Source organism: Halichoerus grypus, chromosome 5, assembly GCF_964656455.1.
Source record: "Halichoerus grypus chromosome 5, mHalGry1.hap1.1, whole genome shotgun sequence".
NCBI classification, from domain to species: domain Eukaryota; kingdom Metazoa; phylum Chordata; class Mammalia; order Carnivora; family Phocidae; genus Halichoerus; species Halichoerus grypus.
The window spans coordinates 166400823-166426166 of NC_135716.1; the positions used below are offsets into that span (position 1 = coordinate 166400823).

At 39.6% G+C, this 25344-nt stretch overlaps 1 protein-coding gene and 1 long non-coding RNA gene across 17 annotated transcripts in view; one reads left to right on the forward strand and one right to left on the reverse strand.

The window, feature by feature from the left end:
- PHACTR4 (phosphatase and actin regulator 4) overlaps positions 1–25344 on the reverse strand; it is a 102614-nt gene that overhangs the window by 34761 nt on the left and 42509 nt on the right. For 5 of the 16 annotated variants that reach the window (XM_078073553.1, XM_078073561.1, XM_078073552.1 and 2 more), the window contains exon 1: positions 11653–12109. The exons of 9 other annotated variants lie outside the window; for them this stretch is intronic. In XM_078073553.1, the coding sequence (XP_077929679.1) occupies positions 11653–11698 (46 nt within the window). In that variant the 5' untranslated portion in view covers positions 11699–12109. Of the gene's footprint in view, positions 1–11596; positions 12110–20831; positions 20921–25344 lie in introns of those variants that run through there. 2 more of the 16 variants (XM_078073568.1, XM_078073567.1) reach the window with 2 other exon arrangements.
- On the forward strand, positions 12064–23045 carry LOC144381958 (uncharacterized). Its single transcript, XR_013448308.1, has 2 exons — positions 12064–12205; positions 22987–23045. It is a non-coding gene; the product is annotated as an uncharacterized LOC144381958 (long non-coding RNA).

The following is a 25344-nucleotide window of genomic DNA, read 5'->3' on the forward strand; positions in this document are numbered from 1 at the left end:
TCAAGACATTGCAGATATATAATATTTAGCATATGTTAATGATGATACTTTCAGAAATGGAGCTAAGCACCACCAGGTGTTCATAGTCATCTTACTTGCTAGAGGCAAAAGGAGGAACTGAAATTTGAAATATCCTGCTAACCCACCCACCGAATAGATGTTACTCAGTTCCAAATGATACACAGGAAAATGCCTGTTTGATTAAAAGTAATAGGGAAGAGAATATAAAAACTCAAAAAACAAAACAACAAATTAACAATATGAAAGAAGAGGTGAGTGCTATGTGATACTTTTACAAAGAAAAATAGCCAGAAAGCTTGAGGGGTGTTAGGTGAGAACGGATCACAGACAAGTTCCTGTCTGTCAAGTTCCTCAATGAGATACAGCCAATCTAGCCAGGGAGCTAGTTTTCGTCTTCCAGATTTAATTATGTTAATGTACACTTGGAAATATGGTATATCGTGCAGTTGAGGGGGTAGTGTTCTACATCTGCCTATGAACTCAAGTCGTTTAATCACATTATACAAATCATTAACATTCTTTCTTTTTTGTTAGCTTGTTCTATCAGTTACTGAGAGAGGTATATTAATAGCTCTACCTATGAAAATGGATTTGTCTCTTTCTCTTTTTAGTTCTATTAATTTTTTACTTTATATACTTTAAAGCTACATTATTGGATATGTACAAATTTAAAGTTATTATATCTTTGTTAAATTACCCTTTTATCATTATGAAATTCCTTGTGTCAATCTAATAACACTTTGCCTTGATTTTGTTTTTCTATCTAGTTTGACAACTGTTGTCCTTTAGAATGCTTAGTATAGGGGCGCCTGGGTGGCTCAGTCGTTAAGCGTCTGCCTTCGGCTCAGGTCATGATCCCAGGGTCCTGGGATCGAGCCCCACATCGGGCTCCCTGCTCGGCAGGAAGCCTGCTTCTCCCTCTCCCACTCCCCCTGCTTGTGTTCCCTCTCTCGATGTGTCTCTCTCTGTCAAATAAATAAATAAAAATCTTTAGAATGCTTAGTACATTTATATTTAATGTTTTTCCTGACACAGTTGGGTTTAAGTCTACTGTTTTGCTATTTATTTTCTATTGGTCTGATTTGTTCTGTGCATCCTTGACTTATTAGAATCTACACTGTTAGTGCTTTATTTACTTAATAAACAATGCAAGAAACTTAAAACATTTCAACTCTATTTACTGTGTTGTTATATTTTATTTCTACATAGACATAACAATAAACCACAGCAAACATTATTATTGTTGTTGTTTTAACAAATGATATTCTTTTATATTTCTTACATATTTGCTTTCTCAAATCTTTATTTCTGTAATCCTGTGCTTATAATTAGGATAATTTTTTAAAAGATTTTATTTATTTATTTATTTTGAGAGAGAGAGAGCGCACGCACATGTGAGCACACAGGGGTGGGGGGAGGAGAGGGAGAGAGAATCTCAAGCAGACTCTGGCACTGAGTGTAGAGCCCGATGTGGGGCTTGATCTCAGGACCCTGAGATCATAACCTGAGCTGAAATCAAGAGCCAGATGCTTAACTGACTGAGCTACCCAGGCGCCCCATGGGAATCTACTATAGAATTTAATTTGGGAGTGATGTGGTTAGATTTGCAACTCAGGCTTGAGTGTGGAAAGAAGAGTGGCATTTGGAGAGAGGCAAGGCTGGAGGCTGGTGGACTACTGCAGAAATCCTGGTGAGAGATGATGAACGCTTAACTGACTGAGCCACCCAGGTGCCCCTACAATTAGGATAATTTTATATCATCATTTTTGAAGGATATTTTCACTGGGTATAGTATTTTCAGTTGGGAGTTGAGTTATTTTGTTTATTTAATTGCAACACCTTATAAATGTCATTTAATTGGCCTTTTCCCTCCCACTGGACTGCTTTTCTTTGTATATTTCATTCTTTTGATGCTTTCTCTTGCCTATAGCATAATATAGGTGGGATTCAAATCCAAGTCTCTGACTTTATTTATTTTTATTTATTTTTTAATTTTATTTATTTATTTGGCAGAGAGAGACAGCTAAAGCAGGAACACAAGCAGGGGTAGTGGGAGAGGGAGAAGCGGGCCTCCCACCGAGCAGGGAGCCCAATGTGGGGCTCGATCCCAGGACCCTGGGATCATGACCTGAGCCGAAGGCAGGCGCTTAACGACTGAGCCACCCAGGTACCCCTATTTATTTATTTAAAAAAAAAATAAATATAGGTGGGATTCAAATCCAAGTATCTGACTGTATTTATTTATTTGAAAGAGAGAGAGAGAGCACAAGCAGGAGCAGGGTGAAGGGCAGAGGGAGAAGGAGACTCCCCACCGAGCAGGGAGCCCGATGTGGGACTCAATCTTGGGACTCCAGGATCATGACCTAAGTCGAAGACACTCAACCAACTGAGCCACCCAGGCGACTTTAAAAGTCTACTATCCTTTCAATCATGCTGCCTTCAGAATAAAGATTAAGCTGAAATCTTACAAGTCTTTCCAACATCCGGTTTCATTCATTAACAAAAGTTTTTAGAATATAATTTACTAAGCTGGCACATAATATGATTTAATTTTTACAACAACATGATGATTGGTATTAATCTCTATTTTAAAGATTTTATTTATTTGAGAAAGAGAGAGAGAGAACATGAGCAGGGGGACAGGAAGATGGAGAGAGAGAGAACCTGGAGCAGACACTGCACTGAACGCAGAGCCCAACGCAGGGCTCGATCCCATGACCAGGAGATCATGACCCTGGCTGAAACCAAGAGTGAGATGCTCAACTGACCAAGCCACCAGGCACCCCCAATCTCTATTTTATATAATTTAACAAGTTTGGTATTCATCTCAAATACTGCTCACTATCAAAATTTATGAAGGGTAGAAAGTCTAAAATTAGGTTTCTTACTGAAGCCTCCTTATAAATGAATTTGCCACCTCATTATAATTACTTCAAATTTCAATAGGTTCTTTATAAATTTTTTGTTTACTTCTCTTAGAAGTCATTACTTTGTATTTAAATTGGATGTAGCAATCAACTTCTGAATTTGGATCAGTATTGCACATAATTTTTACATCAGATTACTGATTTTTCTTTTTTATTTATAAACCATATTCTGTATTTGGAGTCTTTTCTCACTGACTACTTTGTACCACAATTCTTTAGATCTTGCTTTTAAGTTGAGACAGACAAATTCTTCATGCTTTGATAGAGTATGTGAGAGAGCGAGATAGGGCTTGAAGTCATACTCTCAGGTATGGCACTAGTCTGGGAGTGCTCTGGAAACTCAACTTTAAGCCATTATTCAAGAGCACACCTATAAACTGTCAAATAAATAAATAAAATCTTTAAAAAAAAACCTTTCAAGTAATAATACTTCGTATTTCTTGATCAACATAAAAGCTGTTTCTGTCTTCACTAAAATCCTTTACCATGTATCATATTAAAGCAGCCAGCTAATTATAATTAGCACATGTCCTTAAATTAGGCACAATACCAAATAATTTTATTTTATTTTTATTTATTTTTAGAGGGGGGAGGGGCAAGGGGAAAGGAAAGGGAATCCCAAGCAGGCTCCATGCCCAGCATACAGCCCCACATGGGGCTCGATCTCACAACCCTGAGATCATGACCTGAGCCGAAATCAAGAGTCAGTCACTTAACAGACTGAGCCACCCAGGTGCCCCAAGACCAAAGAATTTTAATAAGTTCTAGTCTGGAACTTTCTTTCTCTCTGCCTTTCCATTCTCCATCTCTATGTTTGTGTTTTTGTTTTTCCTTTTTGACCTTTCATATACCTCTCATTCACTAATTATCCTCTTTTTTTTTTTAACTTTTATATAGGAATATATTGCTTTAAAAAATAACGGTATTATAATATTTCCTCTTTTTTACATTCCTTTTCCATCACCATCTGACTCATTTTGCTCTGAAATTGGTAGTTATGGGTTCTCAAGCTCATGATGATGGAGTCATTTGGGCAAGGTGATTTAGAAATATATGGTCATTTGGAGGCAAAATCAGTAAGGAGATTGTTGGATGAATAAAATTTAATGTAGCTATGTAACAATATTAACAGAGGAATAAATAAAAGGTAGGTTAATTAAAAATAAACTACTTCATAACACTTTGAAGAAAAAACTTGGCATTATTTGGTCATGAGAATTATCAGAAATATTTTTCAGGGTCGCCTGGATGGCTCAGTCGTTAAGCGTCTGCCTTCGGCTCAGGTCATGATCCCAGGGTCCTGGGATCGAGCCCCACATCGGGCTCCCTGCTCGGCAGTAAGCCTGCTTCTTCCTTTCCCACTCCCCCTGCTTGTGTTCCCTCTCTCGCTGTGTCTCTGTCAAATAAAGAAATAAAATCTTAAAAAAAAAAAAAATATTTTTCATACTCATCTGGGTGTGCTTTCTTCTGAGAAAGAAGGAACAGGCACACTTCCCACATGTAATCAGCAATGAGGAGGAAGCAACAGTATAGGGGTCTGTCATGGACTCCTTATAGGATTTTCGGTTATCAAATGTGGACTACCAACCAAAAATCAGTGTCCCTTCTCTCTGCTCTGGTGGATTTTCTCCATAGCACCTTTTTCTACTTGCAGGAAAACTTTGGAAAGTTTAAGCCTTTTTTCCATGAGAGAATATATTATTTTCTGGCATCTCACTATAAAACCTTACTCTCAGGGCGCCTGGGTGGCTCAGTCGTTAAGCATCTGCCTTTGGCTCGGGTCATGGTCCCAGGGTCCTGGGATCGAGGCCAGTGCCAGGCTCCCTGCTCAGTGGGAAGCCTGCTTCTCCCTCTCCCACTCCCACTGCTTGTGTTCACTGTCTCTCTGTCAAATAAATAAATAAAATCTTTAAAAAACAAAAACAAAAACCTTACTCTCAACTTGGACTCTTTATCAAAAAAGTGTACATAGCAAGTCGCCCAGGGCACCCGTCTTGATGCAGTCATGATCAGAAAACTACTTTACTGGAGCTGGGACCCCAGACCTAACTGTCCCTGTAGTACAGACAGACCCTGACTCTCTTCTGCACTCCTTCGCCCAGTTCTACTTCCCGAAGGTCACAACTTTGCAGTGTTTCCAAGGGAAGTTGTGGGTGTGCTCTGACAAAGCCTGCTTTGTTCATTAGCAGCACATTTTGCTTTCTGTACTTCTGTTATAGTTTTCTAAAAACAGTCCTTTAAATCCAATAATAATCCTCTTTTAGAAGGCAAAAATGAGTAAGTGCAATAGTGTAAGTACCACAAATTAATGTTCTCCATTTACAAAGTTTTGATGCTGTTAAAATGCTTGTATAAACACAAGATCTGTTTCAAACTCAGTGGGCATAAAAAAAAACAACAACAAAAAACCAGGACTATTAGATTATAAAAAATAATTGATCCCAATATATGTAAGGCAAGTCATGCTGTATACCTTAAACTTAAAAAAGGTAATTGTGGGGCACCTGGGTGGCTCAGTCAGTTAAGTGTCTGACCTTTGATCTCAGCTCAGGTCTTGATCTCAGGGTTGTGAGTTCAAGCCCCATGTAAATAAAAAAAAAATTTTTAAAGATATTTGACAACTTTTTTTTTTTAAAGATTTTATTTATTTATTCATGAGAGACAGACAGAGAGAGAGAGAAGGAGGCAGAGGGAGAAGCAGGCTCCCCAAGGGGCAGGGAGCCCAATGCGGCACTCGATCCCAGGACCCTGGGATCATGACTTGAGCCGAAGGCAGACGCTTAACCATCTGAGCCACCCAGGCGCCCCAAGGTATCTGACAACTTCTTGATAATGAAGTAGGTATCTTGTACAAAAGTACAGATTTTTAAATTCTGGACAAAAAACTGGTTATTATAAAAGTTTTATGGGTAAAAGGGAAGAATTTTATATACTTTAAATCCAAACATTTTTTAAACTTAATAAGGTACAAGAAATATTTATCTGAGTAAATATACAGGATTCTCCTATGGACATATTTCACTTGAGGAACTAAGAGGTGGAACTAAGACCCAATAATTTTGTTTCTTATTACCAGGCCTAATGAAGGGAGAGGGTAGTGAAGGCTGTGTTAAAAACTAAGTTTTCTGGGCGCCTGGGTGGCTCAGTCGTTAAGCGTCTGCCTTCGGCTCAGGTCATGATCCCAGGGTCCTGGGATTGAGTCCCACATCGGGCTCCCTGCTCGGCAGGAGGCCCGCTTCTCCCTCTCCCACTCCCCCTGCTTGTGTTCCTGCTCTCGCTGTCTCTCTCTCTCTGTCAAGTAAATAAATAAAATCTTTAAAAAATAAAATAAAATAAAAAAAATAAAAACTAAGTTTTCTGTTGACTCCAATTGCCTGTGCCTTACCTTAGGAATTGGTTAAAGAGGGGCTCCTGGGTGGCTCAGTTGGTTAGTCTAACTCTTGATTTTGGCTCAGGTCATGATCTCAGGGTTGTGAGATCGAGCTCCCAGCTGGGCTCACTCTCAGCATGGAGTCTGTTTGTCCCTCTCCCTCTGCTCCTCCCCTAGCTCAGGTTCTTTCTCTCTAATAAATAAATAAAATAAATAAATAAATAAATAAATTTAAAAAAAATCCTTAAGAATTGGTTCTAAATCAGATTCTAAAATGAACACTGTCTTTGACCTAGGGCTTATTGTTTAACCCTGTTTTATCCTTATCTCTAGCAAGTAATGTAGATACATGTAACTATAGCTAATAGTTAATGAATACTTTATCTGAAGATGAAAAGCGTTACATAATTTTTAATTCAAAAAAAATTTTTTTTAAAGATTTTATTTATTTATCAGAGAGCGAAAGAGACAGAAACAATATGAGAGAGGAGAGGGTCAGAGGGAGAAGCAGGCTCCCCACTGAGCCGGGAGCCCGATGTGGGACTCGATCCCAGGACTCCGGGATGATGACCTGAGCCGAAGGCAGTCGCTTAACCAACTGAGCCACCCAGGTGCCCCATAATTTTTAATATTATATATTTATTTAACAAAATCACTCCAGAAATTCATCTGGAACAACTAAACTGAAACTAAAAGACCTGAATTAAATGTTGACTAGGAAAAACCTGAGGGTTGAAAAAGAAAGTACTAGAACTCCGTATAATACATGGTATAAGAAACAAGCCTATGAAATTTGAGGTGCTACAACTTGAGTGAGGGAGTAAGTAGTTTAAATACCAGGGCATAGTGTCAGGGTACTACTCAAATCAGAAACTCCAAATTGTAATTTGGTTAGTTATCTTCCTCTCCCAACATCCACTACCTCCAAGAAACACCAAGACCTCCAATTCCAGCATGCTTCATGGTGGGCTGCAGCTGCATGACTCAAAAAGGTGTTTTCTTTAGAACACACAATCATAAAACTATAGCCAGCATCATATACCTGGTGTTCTGACAAACAAAGGGAAACAAGGAGGAAAACTACCTTGTTTTGGCTCTCAATGGAAAACAGAATGGAACCTAGGGCCATTTTATTTATTTATTTATTTTAAGATTTTATTTTATTTGAGAGAGAGAGAGCACAAGCAGGGGGAGCAGCAGAGGGAGAGGGAGAAGCAGGCTCCCCGCTGAGTAGGGAGCCCGATTCGGGCTCGATCCCAGGACCCTAGGATCATGACCCGAGCTGAAGGCAGACGCTTAACTGACTGAGCCACCCAGGTGCCTCTACTTGACAGTTTTATCTGAGTAAATATACAGGATTCTCCTATGGACATATTTCACTTGAGGATATATATATATTTTTAAAGATATTATTTATTTATCTGACAGAGAGACAGCGAGAGAGGGAACACAAGCAGGGGGAGTAGGAGAGGGAGAAGCAGGCTTCCCGCTGAGCAGGAGGCCAATGTGGGGTTCGATCATGACCTGAGCCGAAGGCAGACGCTTAACGACTGAGCCACCCAGGTGCCCCGAGGATAATTATTTTTATATGAACTACTGAGGATAATTGCTAATTTCCTTGAATGGACATTATAGCATAAATTCCTTCTCTGCATTTAAATAATCAATTAGTTCACCAGTTGTTGGAGAGGTCCTATGGTAAAACTCTAAATGAATACTGACATAACGTCTTGTCAACGTGCATATGCGTCCTCATGCAAAGGTTATTTATTTGAAATCAGACTTTTCTTAGTTAACAGCAATACATCTTATCTTTTTGGTTTTTTTTTTTTAAAGATTTTATTTATTTATTTATTTGACAGAGAGAGACACAGCGAGAGAGGGAACACAAGCAGGGGGAGTGGGAGAGGGAGAAGCAGGCTTCCCGCAGAGCAGGGAGCCCGATGCGGGGCTCGATCCCAGGACCCTGGAATCATGACGTGAGCCGAAGGCAGACGCTTAACGACTGAGCCACCCAGGCACCCCTTTTGTTTTTAAAGATTTTATTTTTAAGTAATCTCTACACCCAACATGGGGCTCGAACCCACAACCCCAATATCAAGAGTCATATGCTCCACTGACTGAGCCAGCCAGGCACCCCAAGAATAGGCCTTATCTTAAATTTATAAATATCTTGGATTTTTTCTTTTAATATTTAAATTCTCAACTAGAAAGTAAATTTTTCAAGGGCATAAGATTTGAGTTATACCTATACAGGGTCCACTGAAACATTTACAGTGCCTCATAAATAATAAGAAATATATTCAACATATTCAGTAATTTATTTTGTATCACTTGGCCTGCCAAACCTAGTACCATGAATTTTATTATTAATTAGTTTTTTAAAGTAAATTCTACCCCTAGCATGGGGATTGAACTCACAACCCCATGCTCAAGAGTCTCATGCTCTACCAACTGAGCCAGCCAGGTGCCCCAATACCATCAATTTCTTTCTTTTTTTTTTTTTTTAAAGAGTTTATGTATTTTTTTGAGAAAGAGAGAGAGAGAGAGAGAGCACACGAGAGGGGGGAGGGTCAAAGGGAGAAAGAGACTCCCTGCTGAGCAGGGAGCCCGATGCGGGACTCGATCCTGGGACTCCAGGGTCATGACCTGAGCCGAAGGCAGTCGCTTAACCAACTGAGCCACCCAGGCGCCCTACCATCAGTTTCAAAGCTCAAAATTAACTACTATATTATAGGCCCAGAACTGTAAACAAATTTTTTTTTTTTTAAGATTTTATTTATTTATTTGACAGAGAGAGACACAGCAAGAGAGGGAATACAAGCAGGGGGAGTGGGAGAGGGAGAAGCAGGCTTCCCGCTGAGCAGGGAGCCCGATGGGGGGCTCCATCCCAGGACCCTGGGATCATGACCTGAGCCGAAGGCAGACGCTTAACGACTGAGCCACCCAGGCGCCCCTGTAAACAAATAATTTAAGTCTTCATTTACTTTGTACATTTATTCTTCCAAAGAATCTGGTAAGACTTTCCACATACCCACTCACTGAAATGCTTTTTAAATTTCATAAAGAAACAGTTACGTTTGGTAAAAAGCCTTTAAAGCAATTGTGTAGTCCTCAAAGTTGTCAATGTTGACCCTTCATGACCTGGCCCTGATTTACTCAAATAGAGTAAATCCTGAATTATAAGAACTGTAATTGGGGTGCTTGGCTGGCCTAGCCAGTGGAGCGTGAGACTCTTGATCTCGGAGTTGTGTGTTCAAGCCCCACACTGGGTGTAGAGATTATTTTAAAAAGTTTATATTTAAACTTTAAACTTTATTTTATATATATATATATATATACATATTAGAATGCAGTCTGTCCATTAAAATAGCTTACAGCCACCTATGAATTATCTAGGCAACAGGAAATAAAACCCAAAAATTAAATCTAGAGAGAACATAAAAATCTTAGTTAGGTACCTAGTGATTTCTATTTCTTCTTCATAGGTATCTTTTTAGGACTATTGGTAGAAAACTTGATGAATTTGATGCACACTTTTTATCAAACAAATATACCAAACTTTATCTACTCAGATGAAATATATTGTATGTAGGTGTTAGATGGGCATTCTTCATAAGTAAGTTATATCCTATTAGTAAGTTATACCTCCTTACCCATTTCTTGCTTTTCAAAGACCATTCATTTCCGTCTCATAGATAAATGTCTAGCATTGTTTAGATCCTTATTCATCCTTATTAATCAAGAACGACAGGAGAATTTAGTGGCCCAAAAGTGAATTTACCAAATTCAGGAGAATGGTTACCTCTGGGAGCAAAGAAACAAAATGTCATCACAAGGGAATGTAGACATAGAGCTAGGGGTGAGGTGGGATATCTCTCTTTTTAATTTCATTTCTTAAGCTGGGCAGTGGCCCCAGAGGATCCTTTATATTTTTCTCTAGGCCTTATTCTATTTATGAAACATTTCATTAAAATTTTTTTAAAAATTAAAAATTCCTGGTGATCAAGGTAAAGTGAATCAAGTCCTGACTTTGGTCCTAAAAATCTGTTGCTGACTCACTTTTTGATCCATGTGTTTCAGTTTCAGTAAAACATGAAAAATACTTTGTAGTAATTTCATCTGGCAAGTTCTCAGGGTTCGGAAAACACACTTTTAGAAACTAAATAACATTGAGGGGCCTGGGTGGCTCAGTCAGTTGGGTGACTGCCTTCGGCTCGGGTCATGATCCTGAGATCATGGTCCTGGGATCAAGCCCCGCATTGGGCTCCCTCCCCGGCGGGAGGCCTACTTCTCCCTCTCCCACTCCCCCCTTGTGTTCCCTCTCTCGTTGTCTCTCTCTCTGTGTCAAATAAATAAATAAAATCTTAAAAAAAACCAACTAAATAGTATTAAATCACAAGACATTTGGGAATGTTACCTGTGTTCTCACACTTTAAACTTTTCTTTAAAGTCATCAACATTTTTCATTTCTGAAAAAAAGAGCAGCCTAGGACTGAACATGTTTTCTGCTGCTTCCGAAATCAAAGAGAAGGTACAAATCTTTTTTTTAAGTGTAATGTCAAGAAATGATTCCCAGGCTTTCCCCCACTTTGTTTATATTTCCAACCCTTTAACAATTCCACTTAAAACTATTTTTCCCACCTTTACATCTTCATCTTACACAAAACCCCACACAGGTGGGAAAATGAGTCTTCAGGGACAATGGACTTTCATTTCACTCACAAGCCTTGAAACTCTAAGCTACACTTGCAATTACCAGCTTGGTCTCTAGCTACCTCTGAGACAATAACACTTCAAATGTAAAGCACTGACATCAGAAATGTTTATACCAAAGAACTGCCTTATGAGAAATGGAAATACCAGCACAATGGGAAAAGCCGGAGACTTATTTGGAGAATGTATAATTGAGTCTAAAAAATTATAACAATTCTTGAAAATGGTCCAACTTACAGAAGTCAACAGTTCTAGTTCTATGCCATACATATCTCAAGTCCCGCAACATGCTAGTAAAACAACACTGAATTCTAAATATGATTTCCTGTAGTACTTATCTTCTGCAAGAGCAAGAAATTAATAGATGGTTTCCTAGCAGTATTATATAAAAAAAACTCCAAAGGGATCAAGTAAGACAAAACTATGAGTGGTAAATTAATATAATTGAGTGAAAAACAACTTACAAATTTTCATTCATTCTTTACAAAGTTGTAAATGTCCTAAAGTTACAAACAACAAAACCCTCACAACATTCAACTTCCTATAAGATATTCAATCTCACCTATTCATCTGCCTTGCCTCTGTCAAGATTTTGTTTCCTTGCCTTCTATTACTCACCAACTGCATCTGGATTTACCGGTCTGGAGACGTCAGCTTGCCCCATGATTAAATTGTCTGATGTATCTCACGACAACAAACTGTCCCGGACCAAAGAAAACTTTTCTTCAAAGATAAATCCACATAGAGAGGGGACAGGCACTCCTCTCTCAGTGTCACTCCCAAACATCAGGAAAGAGCATGAGGTCAGTTAATCTGCTGGAGTTTCTGTCCCCTGTATCCTGGCCTGGGCACTTGTGGTTCTTACAAATATGTCTTCACGCTGGCTCTCCTCACACAGGAATGCCTGTCATTCCAGTGCGCACACTGTGAAGAGCTCAAGTGCAGGAAGGGGAGGAGATTGCCAACTACATTCTAGGGGCTGAGCGGCACAGCCCCAAAAAGCCACACCTACTTTTCCTGACCCGGAGCTTTCGGTTGTAACTCTCCAGACTCACCGCCATAGAAGAAGGGAGCCTGCTCAAGAGTCTACCACAGAACTTGTAAATGTAATCATACAAAAAACATCAGGGTTATGCACAGCAGACTGATGGGAGTAGAATTCAACTCAAAGGTATGTCTTCAATATAGGCTTGCCTTAAAAGTATCGATTGTTCTTATATTTCACTGCTTGCTCTAAAATCGTAGTGTTTCCTACCTGTAAGTGGCATACCCTAAGCAGGATTTGATCTATACTTGGGGAATTAATAACATCAGAAAGGATATTTTTGGACTGAATATACCTTTTCTAAAAATAAAAAGAAACAGTTCTGACAATTTTCCTTACTAAAATAGTAAACTTGAAATAAATGTTTGGAAGATATTATACAATATTTCTCTTTCTGCTAAAGCTCAGTAACCACCATATGATCTTGGGGATTACAAAACTATTGCGAGTAACCCTACATGTTGCTTATAATACATGGAAATATCAGCTAACCACAGGCAGCAACTGAAGGTCCAGCTTGCATACTGATTTTTCTTTTTTAATAATATAACTAATTTACATATAGCCAAAATACATAAATATTAAGGACACAGTTTGATGAATTTTTATTTGTAAGTGCCAAAGTCCTTCAACAAAAGACAGCTGCTAAAAAAAAAACAAAAAACAGAGCTTTTAGTTTAAATCTTCATTTTCCAAACTGAGATCACAGAACAATTTCTAGTATTTGGACTTTCCTCTTGCCTTTTCTTAGCACCTTCTCCTTTCCCCCCATTATCTTATCCCCATTATCTGCTTTTGATATAGGAAAAAATAGCAAAGGTAACAAATAAGAAAATGATAATGCCAAGGCAGTGGTAAGAAAAAAAGTGCAGAAAAACTTAGGCAACATTTAATTGTTCATACTGGTAGTAGTCAGAAAAACATTATGTTGACCATTAAAACAGGAAAGAGTAAAAGGAAAAACATATTGAAAGAATGCTCTAATGTAAGAATGCCCAATGCCTTTAAACCCTGGCACTTATTTATTAGCCTAAATGCAGACCATGTGTAATAGGTTTCTACACTATAAAATGGGGAGGCAAAAGGTGGCAAATGCACTGCCCAGAACCCAGTAGGTGCTCAACAAATTGTAGTAACCATCATCATCACCACTGTCTCCATCACCATGGCCAGAGGGTGAGATTTGGGGGAGCCTGGGTGACTCAGTCGGTTAAGCGCCTGCCTTCGGCTCGGGTCATGATCTTGGGGTCCTGGGATCCCTACTCTGCAGGGAGCCTGCTTCTTCCTCCCTTTGCCTGCCACTCCCCCTGCTTGTCCTCTCTCTCTCTGTCAAATAATAAATAAAATCTTAAAAAATAAATAAATGACAAAACTAAAAAAAAAAAAAGAGAGAGAGCTTTGGAGGCAACTGAAATTTTAATTCCAGATCTATCACTAGGCGTTAACACTAGGCAAGTTACTTCACCTCTGCATCTCAGTTTTCTGATTTGTAAAATGGGGCATAACCATACTTAGCAGCACAAGGCAGGTGTAAGGACTAAATGACATGAACATAAATAAAGCCCTTTGCAATGTGCCTGGCACACGGAAAACTCTCAATAAATGCAAGCACTAATGATCACAGTTGTTATAGTAAAAAAACAAATCAAGAAAGGAAAGGCCAGGAGCAGCCAGACAATGGTAGATGGCAAAAAACTCAGTCATTACAAAGAGGTTAGTCAGAAACGGAAGAGGATGACATTTCTGTATCATGAATTCAGAGAGCAAATTGGAAGAAGTAAGCCAAGGAGGAAGTCTGAACACAATCAGGGTTGCTATACAAAAACATCAAGCAGATGGAACAGTGCGCGCACACACCCAAACACACCCAAACACACCCAAACACACCCAAACACACACACACACACACACACACTGACAGGACCATACAAGAGTACAACAACAGATTTATGGATCCTGGTATAGCTGCTGTTTACCACCTTCTTAATTGAAATGCCCATCTTGGCTTGGCACATTGCTTACTCTAGAGTACTGTGAAGGTCGCAATAAAACTTAAAAATAAAAGAATGAAAGGATTCTTAGTGACCATTAACTGCCTTGCTCAGAGCCTGGACTAAAACCCAAGTCTCCCAATTCTAACTCCAGGACTCACTTTGGCCCTTGTGTAAATGGTCAGAAATATTTATTTCCTAAAGATATACTCATTTCCCAAGGAAGCCCATTCTCTACAACAACAACAAATCTCTCTGATCATTCTGCTGCCTTTGTACCAGGCTGATACACGGTCACTGGCCAGCCCTTTTCAGTTTCATTCCAACAATCAATATTTACTTGGTGCCAATTGGTAAGCAAGCAAGCTGAGAGAGAGAGGAAGATACTGGCCCACTGATGACTTTTAAAATTTAACAATCAGGGGCGCCTGGGTGGCTCAGTCAGTTAAGCAGTTAAGCATCTGCTTTCAGCTCGGGTCATGATTCCAGGTATCTGGGATAGAGCCCCACATCGGGCTATCTTGCTCAGCAGTGAGTCTGTTTCTTCCTCTTTCTCTGCCTGCTTGTGCTCGCTCGCTCTCAAATAAATAAAATCTTTTAAAAAATAAAATAAAATTTAACAATCAAAGCCTTGAGTTCATTCTAGTTTTCCATGTATTATATTTTAGAAATGCAAAGGGTGGGGCAGTTGGTTCAGCGGCCAACTCTGGATCTCAGCTCAGGTCTTGATCTCAGGGTCGTGAGTCTGGAGCCTACTTAAAAAAATGCAAAGCGCAATCTCCTTTTAACTTTACAGTAAGTAGACAACTGTTTCTTCTTAACTGTCCCCTAATAAAAGATAGTCTCTTTTTAGAATACTTTTCCTCCACAGCTTACTGCCTCAAGGAATGGGGGAAGTGACAGATTAAAATTTGTGAATCTCTTCCTATATTTATGGAAAGAGCAAGAAGGCCTTATAAAAATAAAGTTTAACAGGCAAAGATAGCACTTGAAGCCCTCTAACCAGAGCCTCATTTTTTTAAAGAACTGCTTCTAAACACTGCAAGTAACCTATAAAGAGCTGGGCATTCAAAACTTAGTGACGTTTATAACTCCAAAGCCTTTTGTTGGCAAGCACATCATATCACACACAAACATGAGAATATGATTTATTTAGTTTACAAGATCAATCACAAGAGCATAATGCTTTCATTTAAATGTACTTTTATGTTGAAGTACCAATATAAATTGGATTACTTAGGGGAGTAAGCTCTTAGTGATTTTAATCACATCTCCCTCAATTTACTTCAGCATACTACTTTCTCCTGGCCTGAGATGTCTCAAGGAGGTGAGCTCTAATGAAAGGTTGGGAAGAATGTCACTTCCCTCCAGGAAAGATTGACCAACAGAAAGTACTGACAGGTCACACAGATACATATTGAAGTAAAGGATTAATTTTCAACTTCTGGATCTATAATTGGGGGAGGGAGTAGCTTCTTATTCTTTACCCCATGATGTAACTCTAATCTAGTCTGGCTGGCTCTGGATAGTTATAGGAAATAACATCCGACAATAACCTGTTTCTCAGACTCCACGTCTGAGAAATTAAAAAGCCTTCTCAGTCACTTGTAAAAACTTTTCAAGGTCTCATCTATTTGTACAAATTCTTCACTTGGCCTGGATTTTTTTCTTCCCCAGATCCATCTAGGGAACTTCTACTCATCCTTTAAGAATTGGCTCAAATGTTGCTTCCACTATTATGAGTCATTCTTTAGTCATTCAAGGAGAATTCCAATAAAGATTTGCTGATCACTGATTATGTGCCCAGCAATGTGTTGGTGCTAAAACAACAGTTTTAGCCCTTAACGTGCTGACAGTTCAAATAAATAGGATCTACAATAATCAGTACTTAGGTACTATGCAAACATACTGGTAGGGGTGGGAGTGCCTAGCCTGGTCTTGAGAGATCAAAGAAAATATCTCAAAAGAAGTGACATCTAAGATCAAAAAGTTAGTCACGGAAGAGATGACAGAGGTGAGAAAAAGATATAAGCATCAAGACATAAGATTGGAGAGGTAAAGAGCTGATCATGACTGACTGTGCTGGACACACCCTAAATTGCAATGATCTTCTGACCTCTCTTATAGGCTAGAAACTTCTCATGGGCAGGGATCGTGATGTATTTATCTTTAAACCCTCAATGCTTGACATAACTCAGTGCACTGTGGACATGCAACCGTATTTATTAACCTTGAACAAAGGGAAGAAACAAAATTCTTCAATTTTAAGCTTTGTTCACAAAATCTAGTAACAAAAGGCAATTAAGGTGAAAAGTGCTACAGATGGAGGCTGGAAGAAATCATTCCAAAGAATCCCGAGAATTGATGTGAAACTCTTGTTTTGGGGGAAAAAATGGCATGTTCATGATGGTTTTTGAGACTGTACTGCTTTGCAAGTAATAACTTTTTTCAAAGGAGACAAATCTGTCGGGTAAATATTTATATAAAACCTTACACCCCAATATTTATAGCAGCAATGTCCACAATAGCCAAACTATGGAAAGAGCCAAGATGTCCATCAACAGATGAATGGATAAAGAAGATGTGGTATATATATACAATGGAATATTATGCAGCCATCAAAAAAACCCCAAACAAACAAACAAACCAAAAACGAAATCTTGGGGCACCTGGGTGGCTCAGTCATTAAGCATCTGCCTTCAGCTCGGGTCCTGATCCCAGGGTCCTGAGATCGAGCCCTGCATCGGGCTCCCTGCTCCAGGGGAGACCTGCTTCTCCTTCTCTCACTCCCCCTGCTTGTGTTCCCTCTCTCGCTGTGTCTCTGTCAAATAAATAAATAAAATCTTTAAAAAAGAATTTTAAAAAACCCCAAAAAACAAAAAACCGAAATCTTGCAATTTGCAACAACGTGGATGGAACTAGAGGGTATTATGCTAAGCAAAACAAGTCAATCAGAGAAGGACATGTATCATATGACCTCACTGATACGAGGAATTCTTAATCTCAGGAAACAAACTGAGGGTTGCTGGAGTGGAGGGGGGTGGGAGGGATGGGGTGGCTGGGTGATGGACATAGGGTGTGTGCTATGGTGAGCGCTGTGAATTGTGTAAGACTGATGAATCGCAGACCCGTACCTCTGAAATAAGTAATAGATTATATGTTAAAAAAAGAAAAAAAAAGGTAGTAGGAAGGGAAAAATGAAGGGGGGGAATCGGAGGGGGAGACGAACCATGAGAGACTATGGACTCCGAGAAACAAACTGAGGTTTCTAGAGGGGAGGGGGCTGGGGGGATGGGTTAGCCCGGTGACGGGTATTAAAGAGGGCACGTACTGAATGGAGCACTGGGTGTTGTACGCAAACAAGGAATCATGGAACACTACATCAAAAACTAATGATGTAATGCATGGTGATTAACATAACATAATAAAATTTAAAAAAAAAAAACACAAAAAAACAAAAACCTTACACAATCACTACTGTCAGGCTCAAGTTCCTCAGCAGAAAGCATGTATATATACTTCATATGAACGCGCCTGAAGAACAGGCTGAAAGTGACAGAAACCGTAAGTCAAGACAGAGCCCCTGGTATCACCAGATACTCATCTCATTTGCCCCAAATGACACTGGTTTCTCTCTGTGGCTGGTTCTTTGGATGCAAAAGCAAACACACCTGCTTCCTATTCTGCATCAAATACTGTAATTCTTGTTGCCCAACTACCCCAACTTCCAGAAGGCAACGTGGCTTACCAACGGAAGACAGCAGAGGCTCTGGATTCACGAGTAACTGTAAAACTTCAGCTTTCCCATTTACTGATTAGGCAACTCTGAACAAGTTACTTAACTTAATGTGCCTCAGTTTCCACATCTTCAAAATGGACAGAATTACAGAGCTGTTGTGAGGATTAAGTAAGAGACTTTCTAAAGAGTTGGATGGTTGAAGCTGCTTACAATATTCGGCCCCCTCTCGCCCCACTTAGATTCTTTACGAAATGACCCCCCCCACCAGTGTTTAAATATAAACATCACAGTTCTTAGGAAAAACTTGGGAGGTTCCGATAGGCTTTTCTATCACAGAGGCAATACGGATGGCAGGCCTGCAGTAACGTGCATGTCTGCAAGCCTACAATGTGTTGGTCTGTGGTTATGGGAGAAAGAAAGTGAAATCATGCCATACGGCTGCTTTCAGTTCCGTGCAATGGAAGACCTCAGACCAAAACACTGGTGCTTTAGCAACTAGACTCTGCCTTTTCGCTTTCTCTTCAAGTTTTTGTTTTGAAGACAGTAAGTTCTTAAGGATGCCCTAGGGGTCAGGAAATGCTTCTAGAATTGAAGAAAGAGTGGTAAGAAATTTATTAAACAAGAAAGTTTCAGTTAAGAAAGATGAAAGGGTTTTTTCACAGTTGGGCTAAGGATTTGCAGAGTCGGTTAGAATGCAGGAGAGACAGTGGGAAGGGTAGGCCCGAATAGAAGTGAGAATTAACTGAATGGAGATGAGAAGATGTGGGGGAAAATAATTGGACCAAAAGATTCACAGCTTGTGACGATGAGGGGGAAAAGGGAGGTGGGAAGAGGCTATAAATGACACTGATGGAATTTTAAACCCACTATATGACATCAGGAGGCTGAATCAAATTATTGCCAAGCTCCCCTGTGGTTCTGAAATTCTACAGCAGAGTCAAACCAATGACTTAACCAATTCAATGTTATGTTTCAAATAATGCCTCTAAGAAGTGGTTTATTATGGAAGAGACCTGTGGCCATAGTGCACTTTATATAATGAATCTAGCTCAGTGCTTGCCATATAATGCAAAATAGCTGTCTAATGGATTGGATTATTATTGGGAAACCACAAGTCTTACTTACTCATTCCACAAATATTTCCTGAGCACCTCTGAAGTATCAGGTTATTGTTCCAGGTGTTGGGGACACAGTAGTGAATACAGTGGTGAAAAAAAAACCCCATGCCTTCTTTCTAGTATGTTAGATGGTGATAAGGACGATAGAGAAAAATTATTCAGGAAAGGGAAACAAGTGGGCTGACGAGAGGGCCACAGGACAAACCGTGAGAAGGGCCTCACTGGGAAGATGACATGTAAATAAAGACCTGAAGTAAATAAATTCCCCAATTAACTTCCTCTGTCATCTTCCTCACTTAGGGAGACTTCATTTTATTGTGCTTCAAAGATATTGCATTTTTTTACAAACTGAAGGTTTGCGACAACCCTGAGTCAAGCAAGTCTATCGGCACGATTTTTCCAACAGCATTTGCTCACTTTGGGTCTCTGTGTCACATTTTGGTAATTCTTACAATATTTCAAACTTTTCATTATTATAATATTTGTTATAGTGATCTGTGATGAGTGATCTTTGATGTTAATATTGAGATTGTTTTGGGCGCCGTGAACCAGGCCCACATGAGATGGCGAACTTAATGTTGTGTGTGCCTGCCCCACCCACCAGCTGGCCATTCCCCCATATCTCCCCGCCTCTCCTCAGGTCTCCCTGGTCCCTGAGACTCAACAATATTGATATTAGGCCCATTGATAATCCTACAATGGCCTCTAAGTGTCCAAGGGAAAGGAAGAGTCACAGGTCTCACACTTTAAATCAAAAGCCAGAAATGATTAAGCTTAGTGAGGGAGGCATGGTGAAGGCCAAGACGGCCAGAAGCGAGACCTCTTGTGCCAAAGAGTTAGCCAAGTTGCAAATATAAAGGAAAGGTCTTGAAGGAAATTAAAGTGCTACTCCAGTGAACACATGAATGATAAGAAAGCAAAACAGTCTTATTGCTGATATAGAGAAAGTTTGAGTGGTCTGGCTAGAAGATCAAACCAGCCACAAATTCCCTTAAGCCGAAGCTTAATCCAGAAAAGGCCCTAACTCTCTTCAATTCTGTGAAGGCTGAGGTGAGGAAGCTGCAGAAGAAAAGTCTGAAGTTAGTAGAGGTTAGTTCATGAGGTTTAAGGAAAGAAGCCGTCTCGGTAACATAAAAATGCAAAAAGCAGCAGCAAGTGCTGATGTAGAAGCTGCAGCAAGTTATCCAGAAGATCTAGCTAAGATAATTGACGAAGGTGACGACACCACACAACAGATTTTCAATGTAGATGAAACAGCCTTAAATTGGAAGAAGATGCCATCTAGGACTTTCATAGCTGGAAAGGAAAAATCAATGCCTGGCTTCAAAGCTTCAGAGGACAGGTTGACTCTCTTGTCAAGGGCTAATGGAGCTGGTGACTTTAAGTAGAAGCCAGTGCTCACTGACCATTCTAAAAATCCTAGGGCCTAAAAAAAAAAAAAAAAGGAACTATACTAAATCTACTCTGCCTGTGGTCTACAAATGGAACAGCAAAGCCTGGATGACATTACATCTCTTTACAACATGGTTTACCTAATATTTTAAGCCTACTCTTGAGAACTACTGCCCAGAAAGAAAATTCCTTTTAAAATATTACTGCTCACTGACAATGCACCTGGTCACCCAAGAGCTCAGGATGGAGATGTACAGTGAGATTACCTTTGTTTCCATGCCTGCTAACACAGCATCCATTCTGAAGCCCATGGATCAAGGACTAATTTTGACCTTCAAGCCTTATTATTTAAGAAATGTATTTTGTATAGCTGTAGCTGTCATAGATAGTGATTCCTCTGATGGATCTGGGCAAAGTAAACTGAAAATTTTCAGGAAAGGATTCACCAACCTACATGCCATTAAGAACACCTGTGATTTCATGGAACGGTTTGTCCAAATATCAACACTCACGGGACTTTGGAAGAAGTTGATTCCTACTCCCCTGGATGACTTTGTGAGGTTCAAGACTTCAGTGGAGGAAGTAACTGCAGATGTGGTATTAAAAGAAGGAGAACTAGAGTAAGAAATGGAACCTGAAGATGGGACTGAATTGCTGCAGTCTCATGATAAAACTTGAACAGATGAGGAGTTGCTTCTTAGTGACAAGCAAAGAATGTGGTTTCTTGAGATGGAATCTATTCCTGGTGAAGACTGCTTAACCGACTAAGCCACCCAGGCGCCCCTAAAGTATTTTTATTTTTTTTTCCAGCAACAAAACATTTTTTAAAAGGTTTATTTATTTGTGAGACAGAGAGCGCGTGTGTGAGAGAGTGGGGGGTAGGGGCAGAGGGAGAGAATCCTCAAGCAGACTCCCCGCAGAGTGCAGAGCCCCACACAGGGCTCAATCTCATGACCCAGGAGATCACGACCTGAGCAGAAACCAAGAGTCAGATGCTTAACTAAGCCACCCAAGTGCCCCAGCAACAAAGTATTTTTAAAATAAGATGTGGGGTGCCTGGGTGGCTCAGTTAGTTACGTGTCTGCCTTCGGCTCAGGTCATGATCCCAGGGTCCTGGGATCGAGTCCCTCATCAGGCTCTCTGCTCAGCAGGGAGCCTGCTTCTCCCTCCGCCTGCTGTTCCCCCTGCTTGTGCTCTCTCTCTCTGACAAATAAAATCTTGAAAGAAAAAATTTTAAAAAAATGTGTACATTAGTTTTTTAGACATAATGCTACTGTGCACTTAATAGACTGCGGCATAGTGTAAACATAACTTTTACATGCAGTAGGAAACAAAAATATTCATTTGGCTCACTTTATTGGGATATTTGCTTTATTACTGTGGTCTGGAACTGAACCCACAGTATTTCTGAGGTATACCTATACTGTAGTTCCTTCAGTTCTAACAGAAGCAAAATAAAAGGTGACACTTTCAAAGGTACTACAAATAAATATTGGTTACACTAGAGTAGATTTTAATGACTGGTCACTGAAGTAATGGTTGTCAAAGGTGCTGTTCAGTTCTCAAATATCTAAAGATGCACTGTCTAATACCATGGTCACTAGCTACACACGATTATTTAAATTTATTAATATTTAATGTATTTATATTAAACACACTTTGCAATTCAGTTTCTCAGCTGTACTAGCCAAATGTCAGATGCTCAGTAGCCACACGTGGCTACTACACTGGACAGTGCAGATCCAGAACATTTCCATCACTGCAGAAAGTTCTGTTGGACATGATGAACCTAAAGGGTTTTTAAAGCCCACTGGGAAGTCTTCGAGTAGTAACAAAACAGTTATGTCAAAGCACTAATTATACCTTTCCTCAGCGTATGGTGTCTATCTTCCAAGGTACCAACCACCAAGCACCACCTACTAAAGGCACTATACTCTGAGGGAATCTTGACAGTTAAAAACAGTGTTTCTTTTTATACAGTACTAACTAGTGAGCTATTAATACTCTTTCTCTAGCAACTGAATTACTACTTTTTGTAGTAACACTCAGTTAGTCTTTGACTATTAACAACAATTCAAAGCCTAAGGAAAAATGCTTTTATTTTAAAGATTTACTGAGAATTACATCTATTTGTTATCCATTGAAAGTTAATAAACCTCCATCTTACTGGCCTTCTTTCTACTCCAAATAGTACTTTTTCATGGGCTGAAAGTAGATTTTTAGTGTTATAGTGAAAGTGATGATGAGTTTTAAAGAAAAAAGTACTTTAGAAAACATGATATTCATAAAAACTAAGTCCCAGTGGCCTCTATTAAGGAACCAGAAGTTATCAATGATGTGTGAAACTAACCAGTCAGAAGTCAAAGAGCTACCCATCCCTGGGTTTTGAAACAAGTTCAATGTTCTCCAGTAAAGTGGCATTCATTGCTGGTGACTCAGAGAGATGACTCTTAGCCACTTCTCTCCTTCCGTCTCTCTTTCATAATTCTTTCTAACTCGTCTGGCCCTCAATCTCACTTCAAGTGAGAAAGAAATCTAAACATGACTAAGGAATATTCTGAGCCAAATATTCAGTAAGAATACAATAAATGTCTGATATAGCTATAATATTTGTAAAAGTTATTCAGAAATTTCTAACAAGGAATCTCCTTAAACATTCTTTTCTAGACCATGTGGGGGAGAATAAAGCCTTCATCGTCTACTAAATAAAAATTCTGAGTAATGAACACCTGGCTACACTATGAGTCAACAGTAATTCCTGCAACAGGAACCAAGGATGACCGTATCAATGGTGTTTCTATCAAACTTGCTCCAACCAGTAATTCAAATGCACTTTATTCTTTGGTTTCCATGTAGGAGGTATCCACCTCTTTTGTACCACTCTCTTCCCTCAAAACCCTCAATCTTTCACAACCACAGATTCTGGGAGATGAAGCACGGGGCGGGGGAAGTTATACATATAATTTCTAAATTCAAACAGAAATTATGTTCTGGATTATACAAAACTGTGCTTCTAAATCTTGTTTAAAAAAAAAGTAACAGTGAGGGCGCCTGGAGCTTTGACTCTTGGTCTTGCGGTTCTGAGTTCGAGCCCCACGTTGGGTATAGACGTTACTTTAAATCTTAAAGAACAAAAATAACAGTGAAACACATTAACACTTTAGGAAGACAATCTAGTGAGGTCAGAGAAAATATGGTCAACGTGCACTTTTGCTCACCTGTCTATGCTAAAGCAACTAGCCTAATCCTACTCTAATCTTTTAGAAAAGCTAATCTTTATTTGCACTAGTGATGCTATCAAAATGTAGTCACCAAATAAAATCTTTCAAGATGCAAATTTGATTATTGTTTTTTCAGCCTAAAAAGAATTTCTTTTCTTGAAAAAGCCCTAAATGTAACGGGATCCAATTAGCTATTAAACACTCTATCAATACTCACCTGGTTCCCAGCCCTACATACCAAGGGCCTTCAGAATACTCCCTCTCCTAAAATCCAAGGAAAAGCTGACAACCCGTTTCTTGTGTGGACTTGTAGTGAAGGATAAGAAAAAAGATAAAGGGCTGAAATAATTCTTCTGGGATTCATTCACTTGGGGTAAAAAGTCTGTATCTTTACACAATTTTACAAATCTTCCCAGTCTGAGAGAATCTGTTGGTGGAGCGCAGCTTTCAACCCGAACATCCTCTTCTTTTTTTTTTTTTTTAAGATTTTATTTATTTATTTGAGAGTGAGAGAATGAGAGCGAGCACATGAGAGGGGTTAGGGTCAGCGGGAGAAGCAGACTCCCTGCCGAGCAGGGAGCCCGACACGGGACTCGATCCAGGGACTCCAGGATCATGACCTGAGCCGAAGGCAGTTGCCCAACCAACTGAGCCACCCAGGCGCCCCCCGAACATCCTCTTCTGTGTGCTTGAGCAGTGACAGTTATTCTGACTGCCTCCAGTTTTACTCCTCTCTAATCTGTCCTCAGAAGTGGTGCCACAGTGGTGTTTATAACAGCACAAATTTAACAATGTTCTTTATAGCTCACAAAAAAATCCTTCAACCCCTGACCCAAGCCTATCTTTCTAGCAAGCCTCTTCTCTCATTCCTCTCCCATACTTGCTCATCTTCAGTCCTAGGACGAGTCTTTAGTCCCACTGCACCACTTGGAATTCCTAAACTGTGACATGTTCTCCTGGGCCTATCTACCTATGCATCTGCTGTTCTAGCTGCCTGGAAAGTCCTCTCCCTCCCCAGAATCCCTCATCTGGCTAACTCCTGTTCCTTCAAATTCCAAATTCCAGATGTTCAAAATTCCTCTCGAAGCCTTCTTTGAACATTTCTACCTTTTGGCACTTAAGATTGAGTTGGGTATCCGTCTTCTGTGCTCCAAAGTCACCTTGAACATACCTCTACATATACGGGTACACATCACTTTTGTTTTAATTATCTATTTACTTACCTGTCTCTCCTACATTCTTTGAAAGCAGAAATTGTCTTTACATTCTCAACAAGTAACATACTGCTCAGCACATAGTAAGCATTCAATAAATATTTGAAAACAATGGAGAGAGGCAAAGGGAAAATAGGATCTTTCACTAGTTTAGCTTATAGGTATCCCTTTCAGGTTATGGAGTATTTAAGTTGGGAAAACTGCCAGGCTTGTAGGTAATGAACTTATTATAATAAATCGCTTAACAATTTTCATGACAAAAAGGAAAGAGAAACACAGGCATAACTGAAATTATCTTGCAAGCTCTGGGTTATATGTTATCACAAATTCACTGCCATATATGCTTACAGCAACACAATCTTTTGATTATAGTTGGCTTTAGATTTATAAAAAAACTGATTAACACCCCCCACCCCCAGGTCTGCTTTTCTTCTAGTTTCTAAGAGAAACAGTTAAGTTACAAGGACTAAAATAGCACTAGGAATTTTTAATCATTCAAAGCTGATTTCTTATCTCTGCTTTTTCTCCCCTTCATTCCTGTTTCCTGATCATTTCATCACATGGTAAAAGTTTCCATCAGAAAAATCAGA